This window comes from Otolemur garnettii, unplaced genomic scaffold, assembly GCF_000181295.1.
Source record: "Otolemur garnettii isolate 467f Iridium unplaced genomic scaffold, OtoGar3 scaffold00082, whole genome shotgun sequence".
Lineage (NCBI taxonomy): Eukaryota > Metazoa > Chordata > Mammalia > Primates > Galagidae > Otolemur > Otolemur garnettii.
In genome coordinates this window covers 8796170-8811634 of record NW_003852477.1, presented here as the reverse complement: position 1 = coordinate 8811634, position 15465 = coordinate 8796170, and the positions used below count along the sequence as shown (strand labels likewise).

The 15465-nt window shown below is 40.5% G+C and overlaps 1 protein-coding gene across 1 annotated transcript in view; it reads left to right on the top strand.

Moving 5' to 3' along the window:
* The window catches only part of SMARCC1 (SWI/SNF related, matrix associated, actin dependent regulator of chromatin subfamily c member 1), a 165759-nt gene that overhangs the window by 28036 nt on the left and 122258 nt on the right, over positions 1-15465 (top strand). Inside the window, exons 5-7 of the mRNA XM_023515929.1 lie at positions 2769-2894; positions 7623-7744; positions 12264-12406. Of these exons, the coding sequence (XP_023371697.1) occupies positions 2769-2894; positions 7623-7744; positions 12264-12406 (391 nt within the window). The remainder of the gene's footprint in view (positions 1-2768; positions 2895-7622; positions 7745-12263; positions 12407-15465) is intronic.

Below are 15465 nucleotides of genomic sequence, written 5' to 3'. Positions count from 1 at the left end.
TTTTTTTTTTTTGAGGCAAAGTTTCATTTTCTTGCCCTGGGTAAAGTGCCATTGCGCAACCTCAAACTCTTTGGCTCAAGAGATTCACTTGTTTCTGCCTCTGGACTAGCTGGGACTACAATGCTGGGCTACTTTAGATATGAGGTTGGTCTCTGGCTCAGGTTGGTGTGGAATTTGTAAGCTCAGGCAGTCAATTTTCCTGGGTCTCTCAGACTGCTAGGAGGCATGAGCCACCACACCTGGCTTCATTACTATTTTGAGTGGAATTAAATTCTGAGTTTATAGTCTAGTTTTGAAAAAAACCAAAATCATCCTACTATTAAATCTCTTGATCTGGGTACATTCATCTCCTCATTTATTTAGTTGTATAATTGAACAATTAAAGTATAATTTTCTTCACTCCTGACCTCCATAGATCCTTTTGCCTTAGCCTTCCTAGAGTGCCATAGTTACAGGTGTGAGCCACCATACCTGGCCTCAATGGGGTATTAATTGTATTTGGGTATATTACCATGTAACTGTAGTTTTCAAGGGAGAGGGGGCGTGTAGTGAGAGGGCTTTTATTCTTAAATCAGGATATGTGTAATGACCAATTTAGGAGCCCTTTTTTTATAATAAAATGAGGCAGTTAGGACTGAGATTGACAAAATGTATATAGTTTTTGAGATAGGGTCTTCATCTTTTGTCCTGGGTAATGTGCAGTGGTGTCATCATAGCTCACTGCAACCACAAACTCCTGGGTTCAAGCCATCTTCCATCCTCAGTCTCCTGAGGATCTGGGACTCTGGGCGCACACCATCATATTCATCTGATTTCCTTTTTTTTTGAGACAGAGCCTCAATCTGTCGCCCTGGGTAGAGTTTGGTAGCATCACAGCTCACAGCAACCCCCAACTCCTGAGCTTATGCGATTCTCTTGCCTCAGCCTCCCAAGTAGCTGGGACTACAAACGCCCGCCACAATGCCTGGCTATTTTTTGTTTATAGTTGTGCTTGTTTTGGCAGGCCTGGGCTGGAATTGAATCCGCACCTCTGGTATATGTGTCTGGCGCCTTAGCCACTTGAGCTATAGGTGCCGAGCCTAATTTTCCTATTTTTTGTAGAGACATGATCTTCCTAAGGCTGGTCTCAAACTTAACGACCCTTTGGCCTCCCAAAGTACTAGGATTACAGGTGGGAATCACCTCACTTGCCTGAGAAAAAAATTTTTTTTAAATTTCTTTTTGAGATAGTTTTACTATGTCACCCTCAGTAGAGTGCCATAGTATTACAGCTTACTCTTGCCTCATCCCTTCAGGCAACCCACCACAATGCCTGGCTAGTTTTTGGTTGCAGAAGTTATTGTTTAGCTGGTCTGGGCTGGTTTCGAACCCGCCAGCCTTGGTGTATGTGGCTGGTGCCTTAAGCATTGTGCTATGGGCACTGAGCCTGAGAGAATGTATATGTATATGTGTGTGTATACATATATATATATATATATATGTATACATATATATATATATATATGTATACATATATATATATACACACACACACACACATATATATTTTTTTTTTTTAGAGACAGAGTTTCACTCTGTTACCCTTGGTAGTGCCATAGTGTCACACAACACATAGCAACCTTCAACTTCTGGGCTTAGGTGATTCTCTTGCCTCAGCCTCCCGAGCAGGTAGGACTGCAGGTGCTTACCACAACGCTATTTCTTTGTTGTGGTTTGACTGGGGCCAGGTTTGAACCTGCCACCCTCAGTATATGGGGCTTGCTCTCTACTCACTGAGCCACATGCACTGCCCAAAAGTTGTTTGTTGGCTTGTTTTTGCAGTTTTTGGCCGGGGCTGAGTTTGTACTCACCACCCAAGAATATTTTTATTATCAAGTTCATCTTGTCATCTAGTGATTATGCCATGAACTACCTTATTATTACAGTGTTAGAAGAAGACATCATAAGTTATAATTGGTTCTTCGTGGGCATATTCATGTTCATTGCATCTCCCCAACCCGAATCTTCTTATGACTTGGGGTGCCAACAGTAGTCTCATAGAGGGAAGAGTTGTGTAGTGAGTACAAATCTCATTTGTAACCTCCTTAAAGAATACTGTTGCATAAAATGGAAAATTATGTTGGTTATTTGTGTGGTTTAACTGTCCCTATTCATATATTTATATCTACATCTATATGACATTTGAAGAACCTTTTGTAACTTCCTACTCAGAAGCATTGGCTAATGTAAGAGAAGTGGTCATATAAAAGAGTGGTAATAAACTAGTATCTGACTCTCACCCCGCCCCCTATTGCAAGCTTTACTATCTCTGAAGGGTTTTCATAGAACACCATTTACATTTAATCAGGTTCGGTGATAGATCTCTATAAAGGTTCTCTTTCATCATTTCCTAAAATATTGTTAATTGCGTATACCCACAGGTATCTGTTATACTTAAAGCCATAACCAACTTTGACTAATGGGTCCCTGAATGTTTTTATTAGTAATTTCCATGAAGATAAAGACAAAATGATTGACTAATTTGAAGGTCTTAGCTATGAGAATCTCAGTCTAAGCCAAATCCATGATGCTTTCCTTGTCCTCTCTAATCAATAAAAGACACTGAGTAAAAATTAGAAATGGTTACAATTTATAGATCATTACTCGTATTACATTTTTAATCTGTTTTACATAATTGAGGCTTTGAATATAATAAATCACCTTTTAAATATTTTAAAAGCTTTAGTGATTTTATTATTTATGTTGATGTTTGTCCTTTGTGGTTTTAGGTTCATGTGAAATGGATTTTGGACACTGACATTTTTAATGAATGGATGAATGAGGAGGATTATGAGGTGGATGAGAATAGGAAGCCTGTGAGTTTTCGTCAGCGAATTTCAACAAAGAATGAAGAGGTATTTTGTTTGGCTGTGTTTTCACTAGTAGATGTTTCTTCTTTTGTGGCCTGCATGTTACCAAATCTTCATCAATAAAGTGTCAAGTGCTAACCAAAGTGCATTAGCCATCAAGTACATGTAAAATTTCCTAAGTGGCACTAACAACCATCTCAAAAGCTGCTAATCCTGGGCGGCACCTGTGGCTCAAAGGAGTAGGGTGCTGGCCCCATATGCCAGAGCTGGCTGGTTCAAATCCAGCCTTGGCCAGAAACTGCAAAAAAAAAAAAAAAGATGATAATCTCATCCAGAGTCAGAATGAAAATCTCAAAGGGTCATTAAGACTTAAAAAGTAGCCTGTACTGTATGGCAGGTGTGAAAAGCTGAGTTTGTTCTCTAGATGTGAATTTTAGTTTTATATATCAAATATCATCATTACAGAATTGAAATTAGCTGTTTTTCTAAGGGAAACTCATTTTATTATTTTTCAGTAACTTTTGTTTTTTGTTTTGTTTTTTGTAGAGACAGTGTCACTTTATCACCCTTGGTAGAGTGCCATGGTGTCACACAGCTCACAGCAACCTCCAACCCTTGGGCTTAGGCAATTCTCTTGCCTCAGCCTCCCGAGTAGCTGGGCCTACAGGCACCTGCCATAATGTCTGGCTATATTTTTGTTGCAGTTTGGCCGGGGATGGGTGTTTTTTTGTTTTGTGTATTGTTTCTATATTGAGACAGAGTCTAACTTTCTCACCCTGCGTTGAGTGGTATTGTGTCATCATAGCTCATAGCAACCGCAGACTCACGGGCTCAAGTGATCCTCTCACCTCAGCCTCCCCAGTAGTTGGGACTACAGGCCCCAGCCACCATGGTCGGCTAGTTTTTTTTCTCTTAGTTACTTTTTTTTTGCCACTTTTAGTAGAGAGTCTTGTTTAGGCTGGTCTCCAACTCCTGAGCTCAAGCAATCCACCTGTTTCTGTCTCCCAAAGTGCTAGGAGTACAGGCGTGTTCCATCAGCCTGAGTAACCCTGTTATTCATAGACAATAGTTTGTATAAAGTAGAAGCCTTAAACATCTCACAAGTCAGCCTTCCTTTCTGGGAGTGCAGGAGTTGACATTTAACCTATGTTAATCTTTCAAGAAGTTCAACTATTTAGATATTTATCCAGGATTCCCTAATAAAGCCTACTTGCAAAGTAGATGTATCATTAGAAGAAGACTTGAGTCTGAGCCTGGGTGTGGTGGCTCACGCCTGTAATCCTAGCACTTGGGAGGCTGAGGCAGGTAGATTGCCTGAGCTCATGGGTTCCAGACCAGCCTGAGCCAGAGCCAGACCTTATCTCTAAAAATAGCCAGGCATTGTGGTGGGTCCCTATATTCCTAGCTACATGGGAAGGTGATGCAAGAGAAACACTTGAGCCCAAGAGTTTGAGGTTGCTGTGAACTGTGTTGCCATGGCACTCGACCAAGGGTGAGAAAGTGAGAGTCTGTCTCAAAAAAGGCTTGGCGCCTGTTGCTCAGTGGGTAGGGTGCCAGCCACGTACACCGAGGCTGGTGGGTAGTGTGCTGGTCACATACACTGAGGCCCAGCCCATGCCTGTTAAACAACAATAACAACTGCAACAACAACAACAAAAAAACCACCCGGGCGTTGTGGTGGGCGTCTATAGTTCCAGCTACTGGGGAGGCTGAGGGAAGAGAATCGCTTAAGCCCAGGAATTTTAGGTTGCTGTGAGGTGTGATGTGCTGGCTTACATAATTTTAGCACTTTGGGAGTTGAGGCCAGGAGTTGGAGAGACCTCAAAACTCTATTTATTTATTTAGACAGAGTCTTACTTTGTTGCTCCCAGTAGAGTGACATAATGTCACAGCCTACGTAGGCATTCTTGACCTGTGGCTCTCGACCCCTTTGTAACAATGAAAATAGGTCGCGGTATTAGGAAGGTTGAGAACCACTAGCCTACAGCAGCCTCCAACTCTTGGGCTCAAGTGATTCTCTTGCCTCAGCCTCCCAAGTAGCTGGGAGTACAGCTGCCCACCACATTCCCTGGCTATTTTTAGAGACAAGGTCTCGCTCTGGCTCAGGCTGGCTCTGGCTGGTGAGCTCGGGCAGTGCACCTGCCTTGGCCTCCCAGAGTGCTAGGATTATAGGAACGAGCCAATGCAACTGGCCCATCAATTTTCTTTTCTTTTTCTTTTCCTTTCCTTTCTCCTTTTCCTTTCCATTTCTATTTTGAGACAGAGTCTCACTTTTCCCTCCTGGATAGTGTACTGTGGCATCATAGCTTACAGCAACCTCAAATTCTTGGGTTTAAATTATCCTCTTGCCTCAGCCTCCCCAGTTACTAGGACTATAGTGCCCACCACAATGCCTGGTTATCATCATTATTATGTTTATTTTACAGACAGTATCTTGCTCAGGCTCGAACTCCTGATCTCAAGTAATCGCTTACCTTGGGCTCCCAGAGTGCTAGGATTATAGGTGTGAGCTTGTATTTTTATTTTTTGAGGTAATCTCAGTTTGTCACCCTGGCAGAGTACCAAGGTATCATAGCTTAGAGCAACCTCAAACTCCTGGATTCAAGTGATTCTCCTCCCTCAGCCTCTGGAGTAGCTTGAACTATCAATTCCTCCCAGAACACCCACTAGTTTTTCTATTTTTATTTTTATTTTTATTTTATTTTATCATTCTTTTTTTGAGACAGAGCCCCAAGCTGTCTTCCTGGGTAGAGTGCTGTGGCATCACAGCTCACAGCAACCTCCAACTCCTGGGCTCAAGCGAGTCTCCTGCTTCAGTCTCCCAAGTAGCTGGGACCACAGGTGCCCGCCACAACACCCAGCTATTTTTTTGGTTGCAGCCTTCGTTGTTGTTTGGCAGGCCCTGGCTGGATTTGAACCCACCACCTTAGGTGTATGTGGCTGGCGCCTTAGCTGTTTGAGCCGCAGGTGCTGAGCCAGTTTTTCTATTTTTAGTTGAGATAGGGGTCTCACTGTTGTTCAGGCTGGTCTTGACCTCTTCAGTTCAAGCAGTTTACCTGCCTTGGCTTCCCAGAGTGCTATGATTCTCAGGCTTGAGTCACCATGCCTGGCCAGATCATCAATTTTGGAAGTGTTTCTGCTATTCTTCTCATAACATTTTGTTAATCATAGTGTACAACTCTGGAGGAAGAAATGTTTCTGATAAAAATCCATTCAGTCTCACTGAAAGGAATTTTCCTCAAAGTATAGCGATCCAATAGTAATGCAGCAAAATGGCCTGCTGGAGATGTGTTGTTTGCACAAAACATAAAAAGTGAATAGAAACATATTAATGCATGCAGTGTAATGTTGGATTATGTATTGAACTGTGTTTTGAGTTGTACCATTCAAAAAAAGGTTATTAAATTTGTACTGATATGGCAGACTTTTATCATTTCATGCATATTTTATATACATATGTAAAATACTGAAGTTGAAACCAACTTGGATGAATTTTTTTCTTTTTGGCCGGGGCCAGGTTTGAACCTGCCACCTCCGGTATATGGGGCCGGTGCCCTACTCCTTGAGCCACAGGTGCTGCTCATGGGTGAATTATTTTAATTAGTAAGAAACTAGAGAACATCCCAGTAGGGTACCATGTATTGTTATTGGTTGTTGCAATCCCTGTACACCTCATTGGCACATTTTGTTTTTGATTGCTCCACATGCAAAGGGTTAAATGATGTTGCAATCTTACGTAATATCTTTTGTGCCATAAAGTTATAACTTCTATTCATTTTTCTCATTTACTCAAGAATAATTTCTGTAATGGTGCATTTCTTTTTCTTTTCTTTTTGGAGACAGAGTCTCCCTATGTCGCCCTCAGTGGAGTGCTCTGGCATCACAGACAGCTCACAGCAACCTCAAACTCTTTCGCTTAAGTGATTGATTCTCTTGCCTCAACCTCCCAAGTAGCTAGGACTACAGTCACCTGCCTCAATGCCCAGCTATTTTTTGGTTGTAGTTGTCATTGTTGTTTGGCAGCCCCGGGCTGGATTTGAATCTACCAGCTCTGGTGTACGTGGCTGGTACCCTAGTTGCTGAGCTACCACCACTGAGCCTATAATGGTGCATTTCCACAGGATGATTTGGCTTGTCTTTCATTTTGATCAGTTTAATAACATATTTATATTTTTCTAGTAGTTATTGAAAATTGTTTTCTTACCTCTAAGCACAGCATGTCAATAGTAACAGTTTTTAAATGTGCAAGGATTGGATATGCTTGTGTTATGGATAATTGATACTTCCGTTGGTGGTACATCACCTGAAAGGTCAAGGAAAGTCTCTTTAATCCCAATTTTCCTATATGCTTAATGGTATGACTTTCATTTCCTCTGAACTATGGGTTTGGTGCTGTCTTTGGGGAAACTCATCCTTTTTTTTTTTTTTTTTTGAGACAGAGTCTCAAACTATTGCCCTGGGTAGAGTGTTGTGGCCTTACAGCTCACAGCAACCTGAAACTCATGGGCTTAAATGATCCTCTTGCCTCAGCCTCCCGAGTAGCTGGGACTACAGGCGCCCTGTACAACACCCAGCTATTTTTTTGTTGCAGTTGTCATTGTTGTTTAGTTGACCCAGGTCAGGTTCGAACCCACCACCCTCAGTGTATTTGGCTGGTGCCATAGCCACTGTGCAACGGGCGCCAAGCTGGGACGCTCATCTTTGGACAGGGGTTTGTAGAAACTGAGGCATCAGCAAAGCTGGTTGATATTTATTTCATTTACTTCTTCCTAGCCAGTTAGAAGCCCAGAGAGAAGAGATAGAAAAGCATCAGCTAATGCTCGGAAGAGAAAACATTCACCTTCACCCCCTCCTCCCACACCCACAGAATCACGAAAGAAGAGTGGAAAGAAAGGGTAAGAACTACAATATGATTTAAAAAGCATTTAAACAAACTACAAAGGACTTGCCGATTTTTACATTTAAATTGGACATTTCGCTGAAAGTAAGTTGCACCATGACTTGGTTGGAAGTCTTTTGCTTAGACAACTTATTTTATTATAGGATGTTATCCTACAAATGTCTTATGTTGTTTTTATACAAAGCCCTGCTGAATATAATCTTTTTTTACTATCTAAGTATATCTAGAGAAGCATGGCTAGCAAGAATTGGTCAGGTTGTCTCAGAGGAGATGGACCTGTGGCTTCATGTTCTCCAAAGCATGACAGCCTATTGCCTTGTTCTGCGATATATATTTGTACTTAATGAGCTTTGGTCGAATGAGTATTAATGGCTACTACTGAATAATTGTTGTGGTATTAAATGAGAATTTTTAAAGCTTTTGCACAATGCGTGGCCTTGTGTAGCATACATGTAATAAATCATAAATAATAACTTAATTTATCATTATATATTAAGTAGATAATCAGATAATCAATAACTTTTTTTTTTTTTTTTTGAGACAGAGTCTGACTTTGTCACCATTGGTAGAATGCTGTGGCATCACAGCTCAATGCAACCTCAAACTCTTGGGCTTAAACAATTCTCTTGCCTCAGCCTCCCAACTAGCTGGGACTATAGGTGCCCACCACAATGCCCAGATATTTTTTTGTTGTTATTGTTGTGGTTGTTGTTATTGCTTAGCAGGCCTGGGGGCTGGATTCAAACCTGCCAGCCTCTGTGTATGTGGCCAGCACCCTAACCAGTGCGCTATGGGCGCCCAGTTGATAATTAATAACTTCAGGTTTACTCACCTCAAAATATTTTATGTATAATCTTCCAAAGGTTGTAGTTTAGTCTTAGTGAAAAGACAACAGTTTAAAAATTGTTTATTCTCATTTGATAGTAGACATGTTAAATTTCTGGCTGTTGCCTGGACTGTAAAGATCTAGTTGTCATGTTCTCTTCTGCTGCTTTCTAATATAGGCTCTCCTCCCTAGTCAAATTGGCATTTCTGTTCCCTGAATATGACTTTGAATCATGTTATTCAGTGAAGGGTAGAGTTATTATAAGCATTCTTTTTTTTGCAGTTTTTGACTGGTGCTGTATTTGAACCCACCGCCTCCAGCATATGGGGCCGGCTGCTGCCTCCTAAGCACCGCCCCATTATAAACATTCTTAATCATTCATAGAAACCTCTTTGTGGAGTGGAGCCTGTGGCTCAGTGAGTAGGGTGCCGGCCCCATATACCAAGGATGGCAGATTTGAACCCAGCCCCGGCCAAACTGCAACAAAAAAAATAGCCGAGTGTTGTGGCAGATGCCTGTGGTCCCAGCTACAGGGTTTCTGTGAGCTGTGATACCATGGCACTCTACTGAGGGCGAGAAAGTGAAACTCTTGTCTTAAAAAACAAACAAACAAACAAAAAAAAACACCTCTTTGTGATCAGGCGAGATGGCTCACTCCTATAATCTTAGCACTCTGGAGGCTGAGACAGGTGGATTGCCTGAGCCCAGGAGTTAGAGACCAGAATAACTAGCCTGGCATAATGGCGGGTGTCTCTAATTCCGGTTTCTTATAGCAAGAGGCAGGAGAATTGCTTGAGCCCAAGAGTTTGAGGTTGCTGTGAGCTATGACAACATGGCTCTCTACACAGGATGACAGAGTGAGACTCTATCTCAAAAAAAAGAAAACATTTTCATTTCACATACAACATTAATGAGCCAGGCACATTATTAATGTTATTTTAATAAGCTATATGTATTGTGACATAAAAATTGAAACCATAAAAATGGATTTTTCATTGATATTATTGAAAATTGACTTTCTTTTTAACTACACTTTCTAATCTCAGCCTTTATGTTGATGTTTGGAGATTTCAGAATTACTTGAGGTGTTTTGTTTGCAAGGAATGGCCTATCACCTTTTGCAAATGTGCCTTGGCCTGAAACCAGCCATGAGCTAAAATGGTGGTTATTGATCCAAGATGTAATGTCCAGGAGCCTCACAGTGGTGGTATTTATCCTTGTTTGATTAATGACCCGATCATATTGAGGTTCCTAAAATTCATGTGTGCATGTACTATAGTAAATAGATTTTCTTTCGAATGACCAGGCCTTTTCTCATTAGAATCATGTATTTAATCAAAACATGTTGAAATTTATTTTCTTAACCTTTCTTTTATTCATCTTCATCTTTTCTTCTTCTTCTTTTTTTTTTTTTGAGACGGAGTCTTATGTCACCCTCAGTAGAGTGCTATTATGTCACAGCTCACAGCAACCTCAAACTCTTGGACTTAAGTGATTCTCTTGTCGGGCCTCCCAAGTAGCTGGGACTATAGGTGCCTGCCACAATGCCCAGCTATTTTTTGTTGCAGTAGTCATCGTTTAGCTGGCCTGGGCCGGGCTTGAACCTACCAGCCTTGTTGTGTGACTGTCACCGTAATCACTGTGCTATGGGCACTGAGCCGCCTTCTTTTTTTCAAGTGTTTTATCTCTCTTTCACATTTCGGCTTACAGGCTTTTTGAAAAACCCATCATAAAGCTGGGTGTAATGGCTCACACCTGTAATCCTAGTACTCAGAGAGGCCGAGGTTGGTGGATTGTCTGAGCTCATGAATTCGAGAGCCGCCTGAGCCAGAGTGAGACACCTCCTCCACCCCCCAGCCCCACCCCCATCACTAAAAATAGCTGGGCATTGTGGTGGGTGCCTTTAGTCCCAGCTACTCAGGACCCAGAGACAAAAGAATCACTTGAACCCAAGCTTTTAAGGTTGCTGTGAGCTGTAACACCATGGCACTTTACTGAGGGTGAGAAAGTATGACTCTGTCTCAAAGGGAAAAAAAAAACCATCATCTAATTTTTTTAATTGAGACAGAGTCTCACTTTGTCACCCTGGGTAGAGTGCTGTAACATCACAGCTCACAGCAACTTCCAGCTCTTCGGCTTAAGCGATTCTTTTGCCTCAGCTTCCCAAGTAGCATTGGTAGAGTGCTGTAACATCACAGCTCACAGCAACTTCCAGCTCTTCGGCTTAAGCGATTCTCTTGCCTCAGCCTCCCAAGTAGCTGGGACTACAGGTGCCCACCACAACCCCTGGCCATTTTTTTTTTTTTTTTTTTAATTTAAAAGGCTTGGGCTGAGTTGGATCTTACCAGCCTCAGTGTGTGTCCCTGGCACCCTGACCACTGAGCTATAAGCACCGAGCCTCCTCATCTAATTTTTATCTGTGGGAAAAATTTTACCTTATTTATCTCATGCTACCATACACCAATATGTTGTCTCTGTGAGAGAACTTTGAATATTCTCTCTACAATTTAGGAACTCATGCTGGGCAAGCATGCTGTTTCCTTCACGTGTCTCCATTTCCACTCTTACTTGTCAGCGCAGTCTAGATTACTAGCCATTACTTCCCAGAACAAGTGTTTGTTCCCCCCTTATGCTTTTATTCCTTTATTCTTTATCCTGAAATGTTGTTTACTTCTTAGTGAATTATTACACACTTTTTAAGGTTGAGCTTCACTCTCAACCTTCAATTTTTATAAACTCTTCTTCCTGCGATGTATTTTTGTGATACTTTTCATTTGTCTGTAGAAATGCTGTATTGTTTATATTTTTTTTTATTATGCAGCACATTATGTAAAGTAGGTAATGAATTTTAAGAAATTATGCCCATTTTTGATTTAACCTTCTGACATGTATTAGTTTTATAAATATTTAATTGATTGAGGTTTTAGTGAAAGAGCAATGATGATTTTTATTTAAAAAAGACTTAAGCCAGGCATGGTGGCTCATGCCTGTAATCCCAGCACTGTGGGAGGCTGAGGGGGGAGAATTGCTTGAGCTCATGAGTTTGAGACTTGCCTGAGTGAGAGTGAGACCCTAACTCCTAAAAAAATGGAAAAATCCAGCTGGGCCCTATGGTGAGTGTCTGTAATGCCAGCGGCTTCTGGATGCTGAGGCAGCGGGATGCCCACAGCCGGAGTCCGAGGTTGCAGGGAGCTATGACACCCTTGCACTCTACTCAGGGCATAGGGTGGAACGCTGTCTCAACAACAACAGAAAAAGAGTTAATATCATACTAAGTAATTTTACTTTGCAGTTCTTGATCTTTGAATTATACAAAGATCTAGGAAAATATAATTTTACGTTTCTTGGAGGAAATTTCTTACACAAGTGATTGTTTATATGATCTGAGAGAGAATGTTTTATTTACTTCCAGGTCTTCTTTTATTATACTAATTTATGCCTCTCATTAGACTGTTTGCAATTTGAGTTGTAGGATTTCGGTACCCATTTCTTATGTTCATTAACTTTTATTTTTTCACTAGTTACATGTAATTTGTGGAATATGTCCATTTTATTTGATTACTCTTTGTTTTTGAACATGTTTTGAGAGAATAGATTCTAACAGTAATGAAAGTAGAGTCTCAGAGATTGTTTTTATAAGTAGCTGTTATCCGTCTTGTTTATATTTTATATACCTTGTATGTTTTAGCCAAGCTAGTCTTTATGGGAAACGGAGAAGTCAGAAAGAGGAAGATGAGCAAGAAGATCTTACTAAGGATATGGAAGACCCCACACCTGTACCCAACATAGAGGAAGTAGTACTTCCCAAAAATGGTTTGTATTCTTTTGCATGAGAGTGTTAGATGTAATTTAATCATTCTCAGCAGTGCCATGGGATGAGTTGCTTCTTGCTGTGTGTCCATAGGTCTCATCTTTCAAAAAAGAATAGACTCCCCCTATTAATGTTAACTTCTAGAAATTTCCTCTTCCTTAATAACGTGATATACTTTTGCCTATTTGAGAAAACATACTAAGTGTAACCAAAAAATTCTCTAAATGTATTAGTAATGTAGTAGATCCTCCATACATAGTTGACCGTCTCCTTACATTAACCACCTCCTCAAGTTGACGTAATTTTCATAAACTGAACATGCATCATGTATGCTCAGTGCAAGACTGATCTGTGTATATTTACCACCTCTATAAGTTGTATCTTTTTTTTTCTTTTTTTTCTTTTTTGGAGACAGAGTCTCACTGTGTCACCCTGGGTAGAGTGCTGTGGCTCATAGCAACCTGAAACTCTTAGGCTCAAGAAATTCTCTTGCCTCCCAAGTAGCTGGAAATATAGGTGCCTGCCACAATGCCCGGCTATTTCTTTGTTGCAGTTGTTTAGCTGGCCCGGGCTGGGTTCGAACTCACCACCCTCAGTGTATGTGGTTGGCACCATAACCACTGTGCTCCTGGCACCAAGCCTTTAAGTTGTATCTTGACCAGTTGGACTGTGACACAGAGTATTTATTTATCCTCTATAAAATTTATTCTCTATCTTCACCAGTTGAATCTACTCTATACCAGTGGGTAAAAGATGTAGGCCTTGTCCCTTAGTTGGATTATTCTTTTCTATAGTATAAATTATAGTGTAAGTCGTTCTTTCATGATTTAGTACCACCACGTGTTGGCCTAATGTCCTATTGCGTATTGCTTGTTACAGAAGTTGTTTTTTCCTACATGAAAGGCTGGCATATCCTACAATTACTGAAAAATTTTAGTGTTAATCCAGACATGATGGCCCAAAGGAAAAAATTCAGATAGCTGCCATTGAACAAAAAGGTTGATCTACATTTTCTGCTGCTGGAAAGCAGCAGGCAATAAAAGGCAGCAGAACATTTTGGTGTTAATAAGATCACAATTAGGAACATCCAGAAACATAAACAGGAGTACTTGGAGAGATATGGTAAAGAATACAAAGACCTACAACAGAAAAGGAGGAAAACTGTCCTGGATGAAGTCAGTGAAGTCACTTGAAATTGGTTCAAGCAAATGAGTATAGCCTGAATCTCTGGACCGCTGATCTAAGAAATTGTTAAACAATTTTTACAGGGGTGACAGATTTCCAAGCATCAATCAAGTGATTGGTTTGAGAAAATTAAACTGTTATAGGAGATCTCTCTGGAAGTCTTGTGTGGTGAATCCAGGGAAGTTCCAAGAGAGTTTGTGGAAGAGACTCCAAGAAGAGGATGTCAGGCATCTGATAATGTAGTTGAAGTCATTTTCTGTGGAAAAATGCCCAGCTATGCTGAGTGGTTGTTGAGAGTGCTTTCTCCACTTAAGTTTGTGATTAAGAATAGGAAACAGACCAAGATCGACTCTTTTTTGTAGAAAGAATGATTAACCCATGGAAAGCAGTAAATATATTGATTTTGTATGGTACAACATGTATGATTTTTACTGTATTTTGATTATGATTTCATATGATATTCTTTAGTAACAGCTGACAAGGAAATTAAAGTACATATTACATATCAGTATAGTAGGCCTAGGTTTGGTACAGTCCATAGGCTTTAAATTTATTGAGTTTTAATTTCAGTAGAATCAATATTTATATATAAAAAAGTAGAATATTGCCAGATATGGAGGCTCATGCCTATAATCCCAGCACTTGAGATGCCAAGGCTAGTGGATTGCCTGAGTTTACGAGTTTGAGACCAGCCTGAGCCAAAGTGAGACCTCGTTTCTTTTTCTTTTCTTTTTTTTTAAGACAGAGCCTCAAGCTGTCCCCCTGGGTAGAGTGCAGTGATGACATAGCTCACAGCAACCTCCAACTCCTGGGCTCAAGCGAGTCTCCTGCCTCAGCCTCCCAAGTACCTGGGCCTACAGGTGCCCACCACGACAGCCAGCTATTTTTTTGTTGCAGTTGTCATTTTTGTTTTAGCTGGCCCAGGCTGAGTTCGAACCCACCAGCCTCAGTGTGTGTGGCCAGTGCCCAACCCACTGAGCTGTGGGCGCTGCCCTGTACTCTTAAATTTTAATAATTACGAGTACAAAATACATTAAAACCCTCTTAAGATGACTATTCAAGGGATTGTAACAAACTGTTAATATATGGAGGTAGTTGACATAAGGAACTAGGCCTATTGTAGTGATCCATACATGTGGTGCATGCCTGGTCCATGAAAATTATTTGGTCAACTTAAGTATGTGGTCATTGTAGGGAACTGGTCAACAATGAAGGTAGTGTGTTTGTGTTTATATAGGGTATATGTGATGTTTTGATACAGGCATAAACTGTTAAATTATATCTCAGTAATTTGGGTATCCTTTACCTTAGGCATTAATTATTTCTTAGTGTTAGGATCGTATCAGTTCATCTCTTTCATTTATTGTTTCATATTTATTTCTAGTTGTTTTATAGCATATTCTAACTTATTGTTGATTATAGTCACTTTGTTGTGCTGTCAAATATTTCTTCTATCTCATAGTATTTTTGCATCCATTAACCATCCTCTGCTTTATCCCCTTCTCTTTTCTTGCCCTTTAATAATTGTTATTCTACTCTTTGTCTCCATGAGATCAGGTGGCTTTATTATTTAATTCCCAGACATGAGTGAGAACCTATAAGGGTTGCCTATTTTTTTTGTTTGAGATACATTGAAGATACAAAGAATTAGGTTACACTGATGGGGGTTGTTTGGTAAAATCCCTCTTGAAGGTTTGCCTTTTTGTGTTTAGCTAATTTCACTTAACATAATATTCCATTTATATTTTCGACAATTTATGTATTTTATTTTGTGCTGCTGTGTGTTACCTGGTCATAGCCTAAATCACTAAGGGTAATGATGACAAAAATGCAAGCAAAGTACCCCAGCAGTTCTTGAGCTGAGGATGAAGGGAGACAATAGAACAGTACAGCA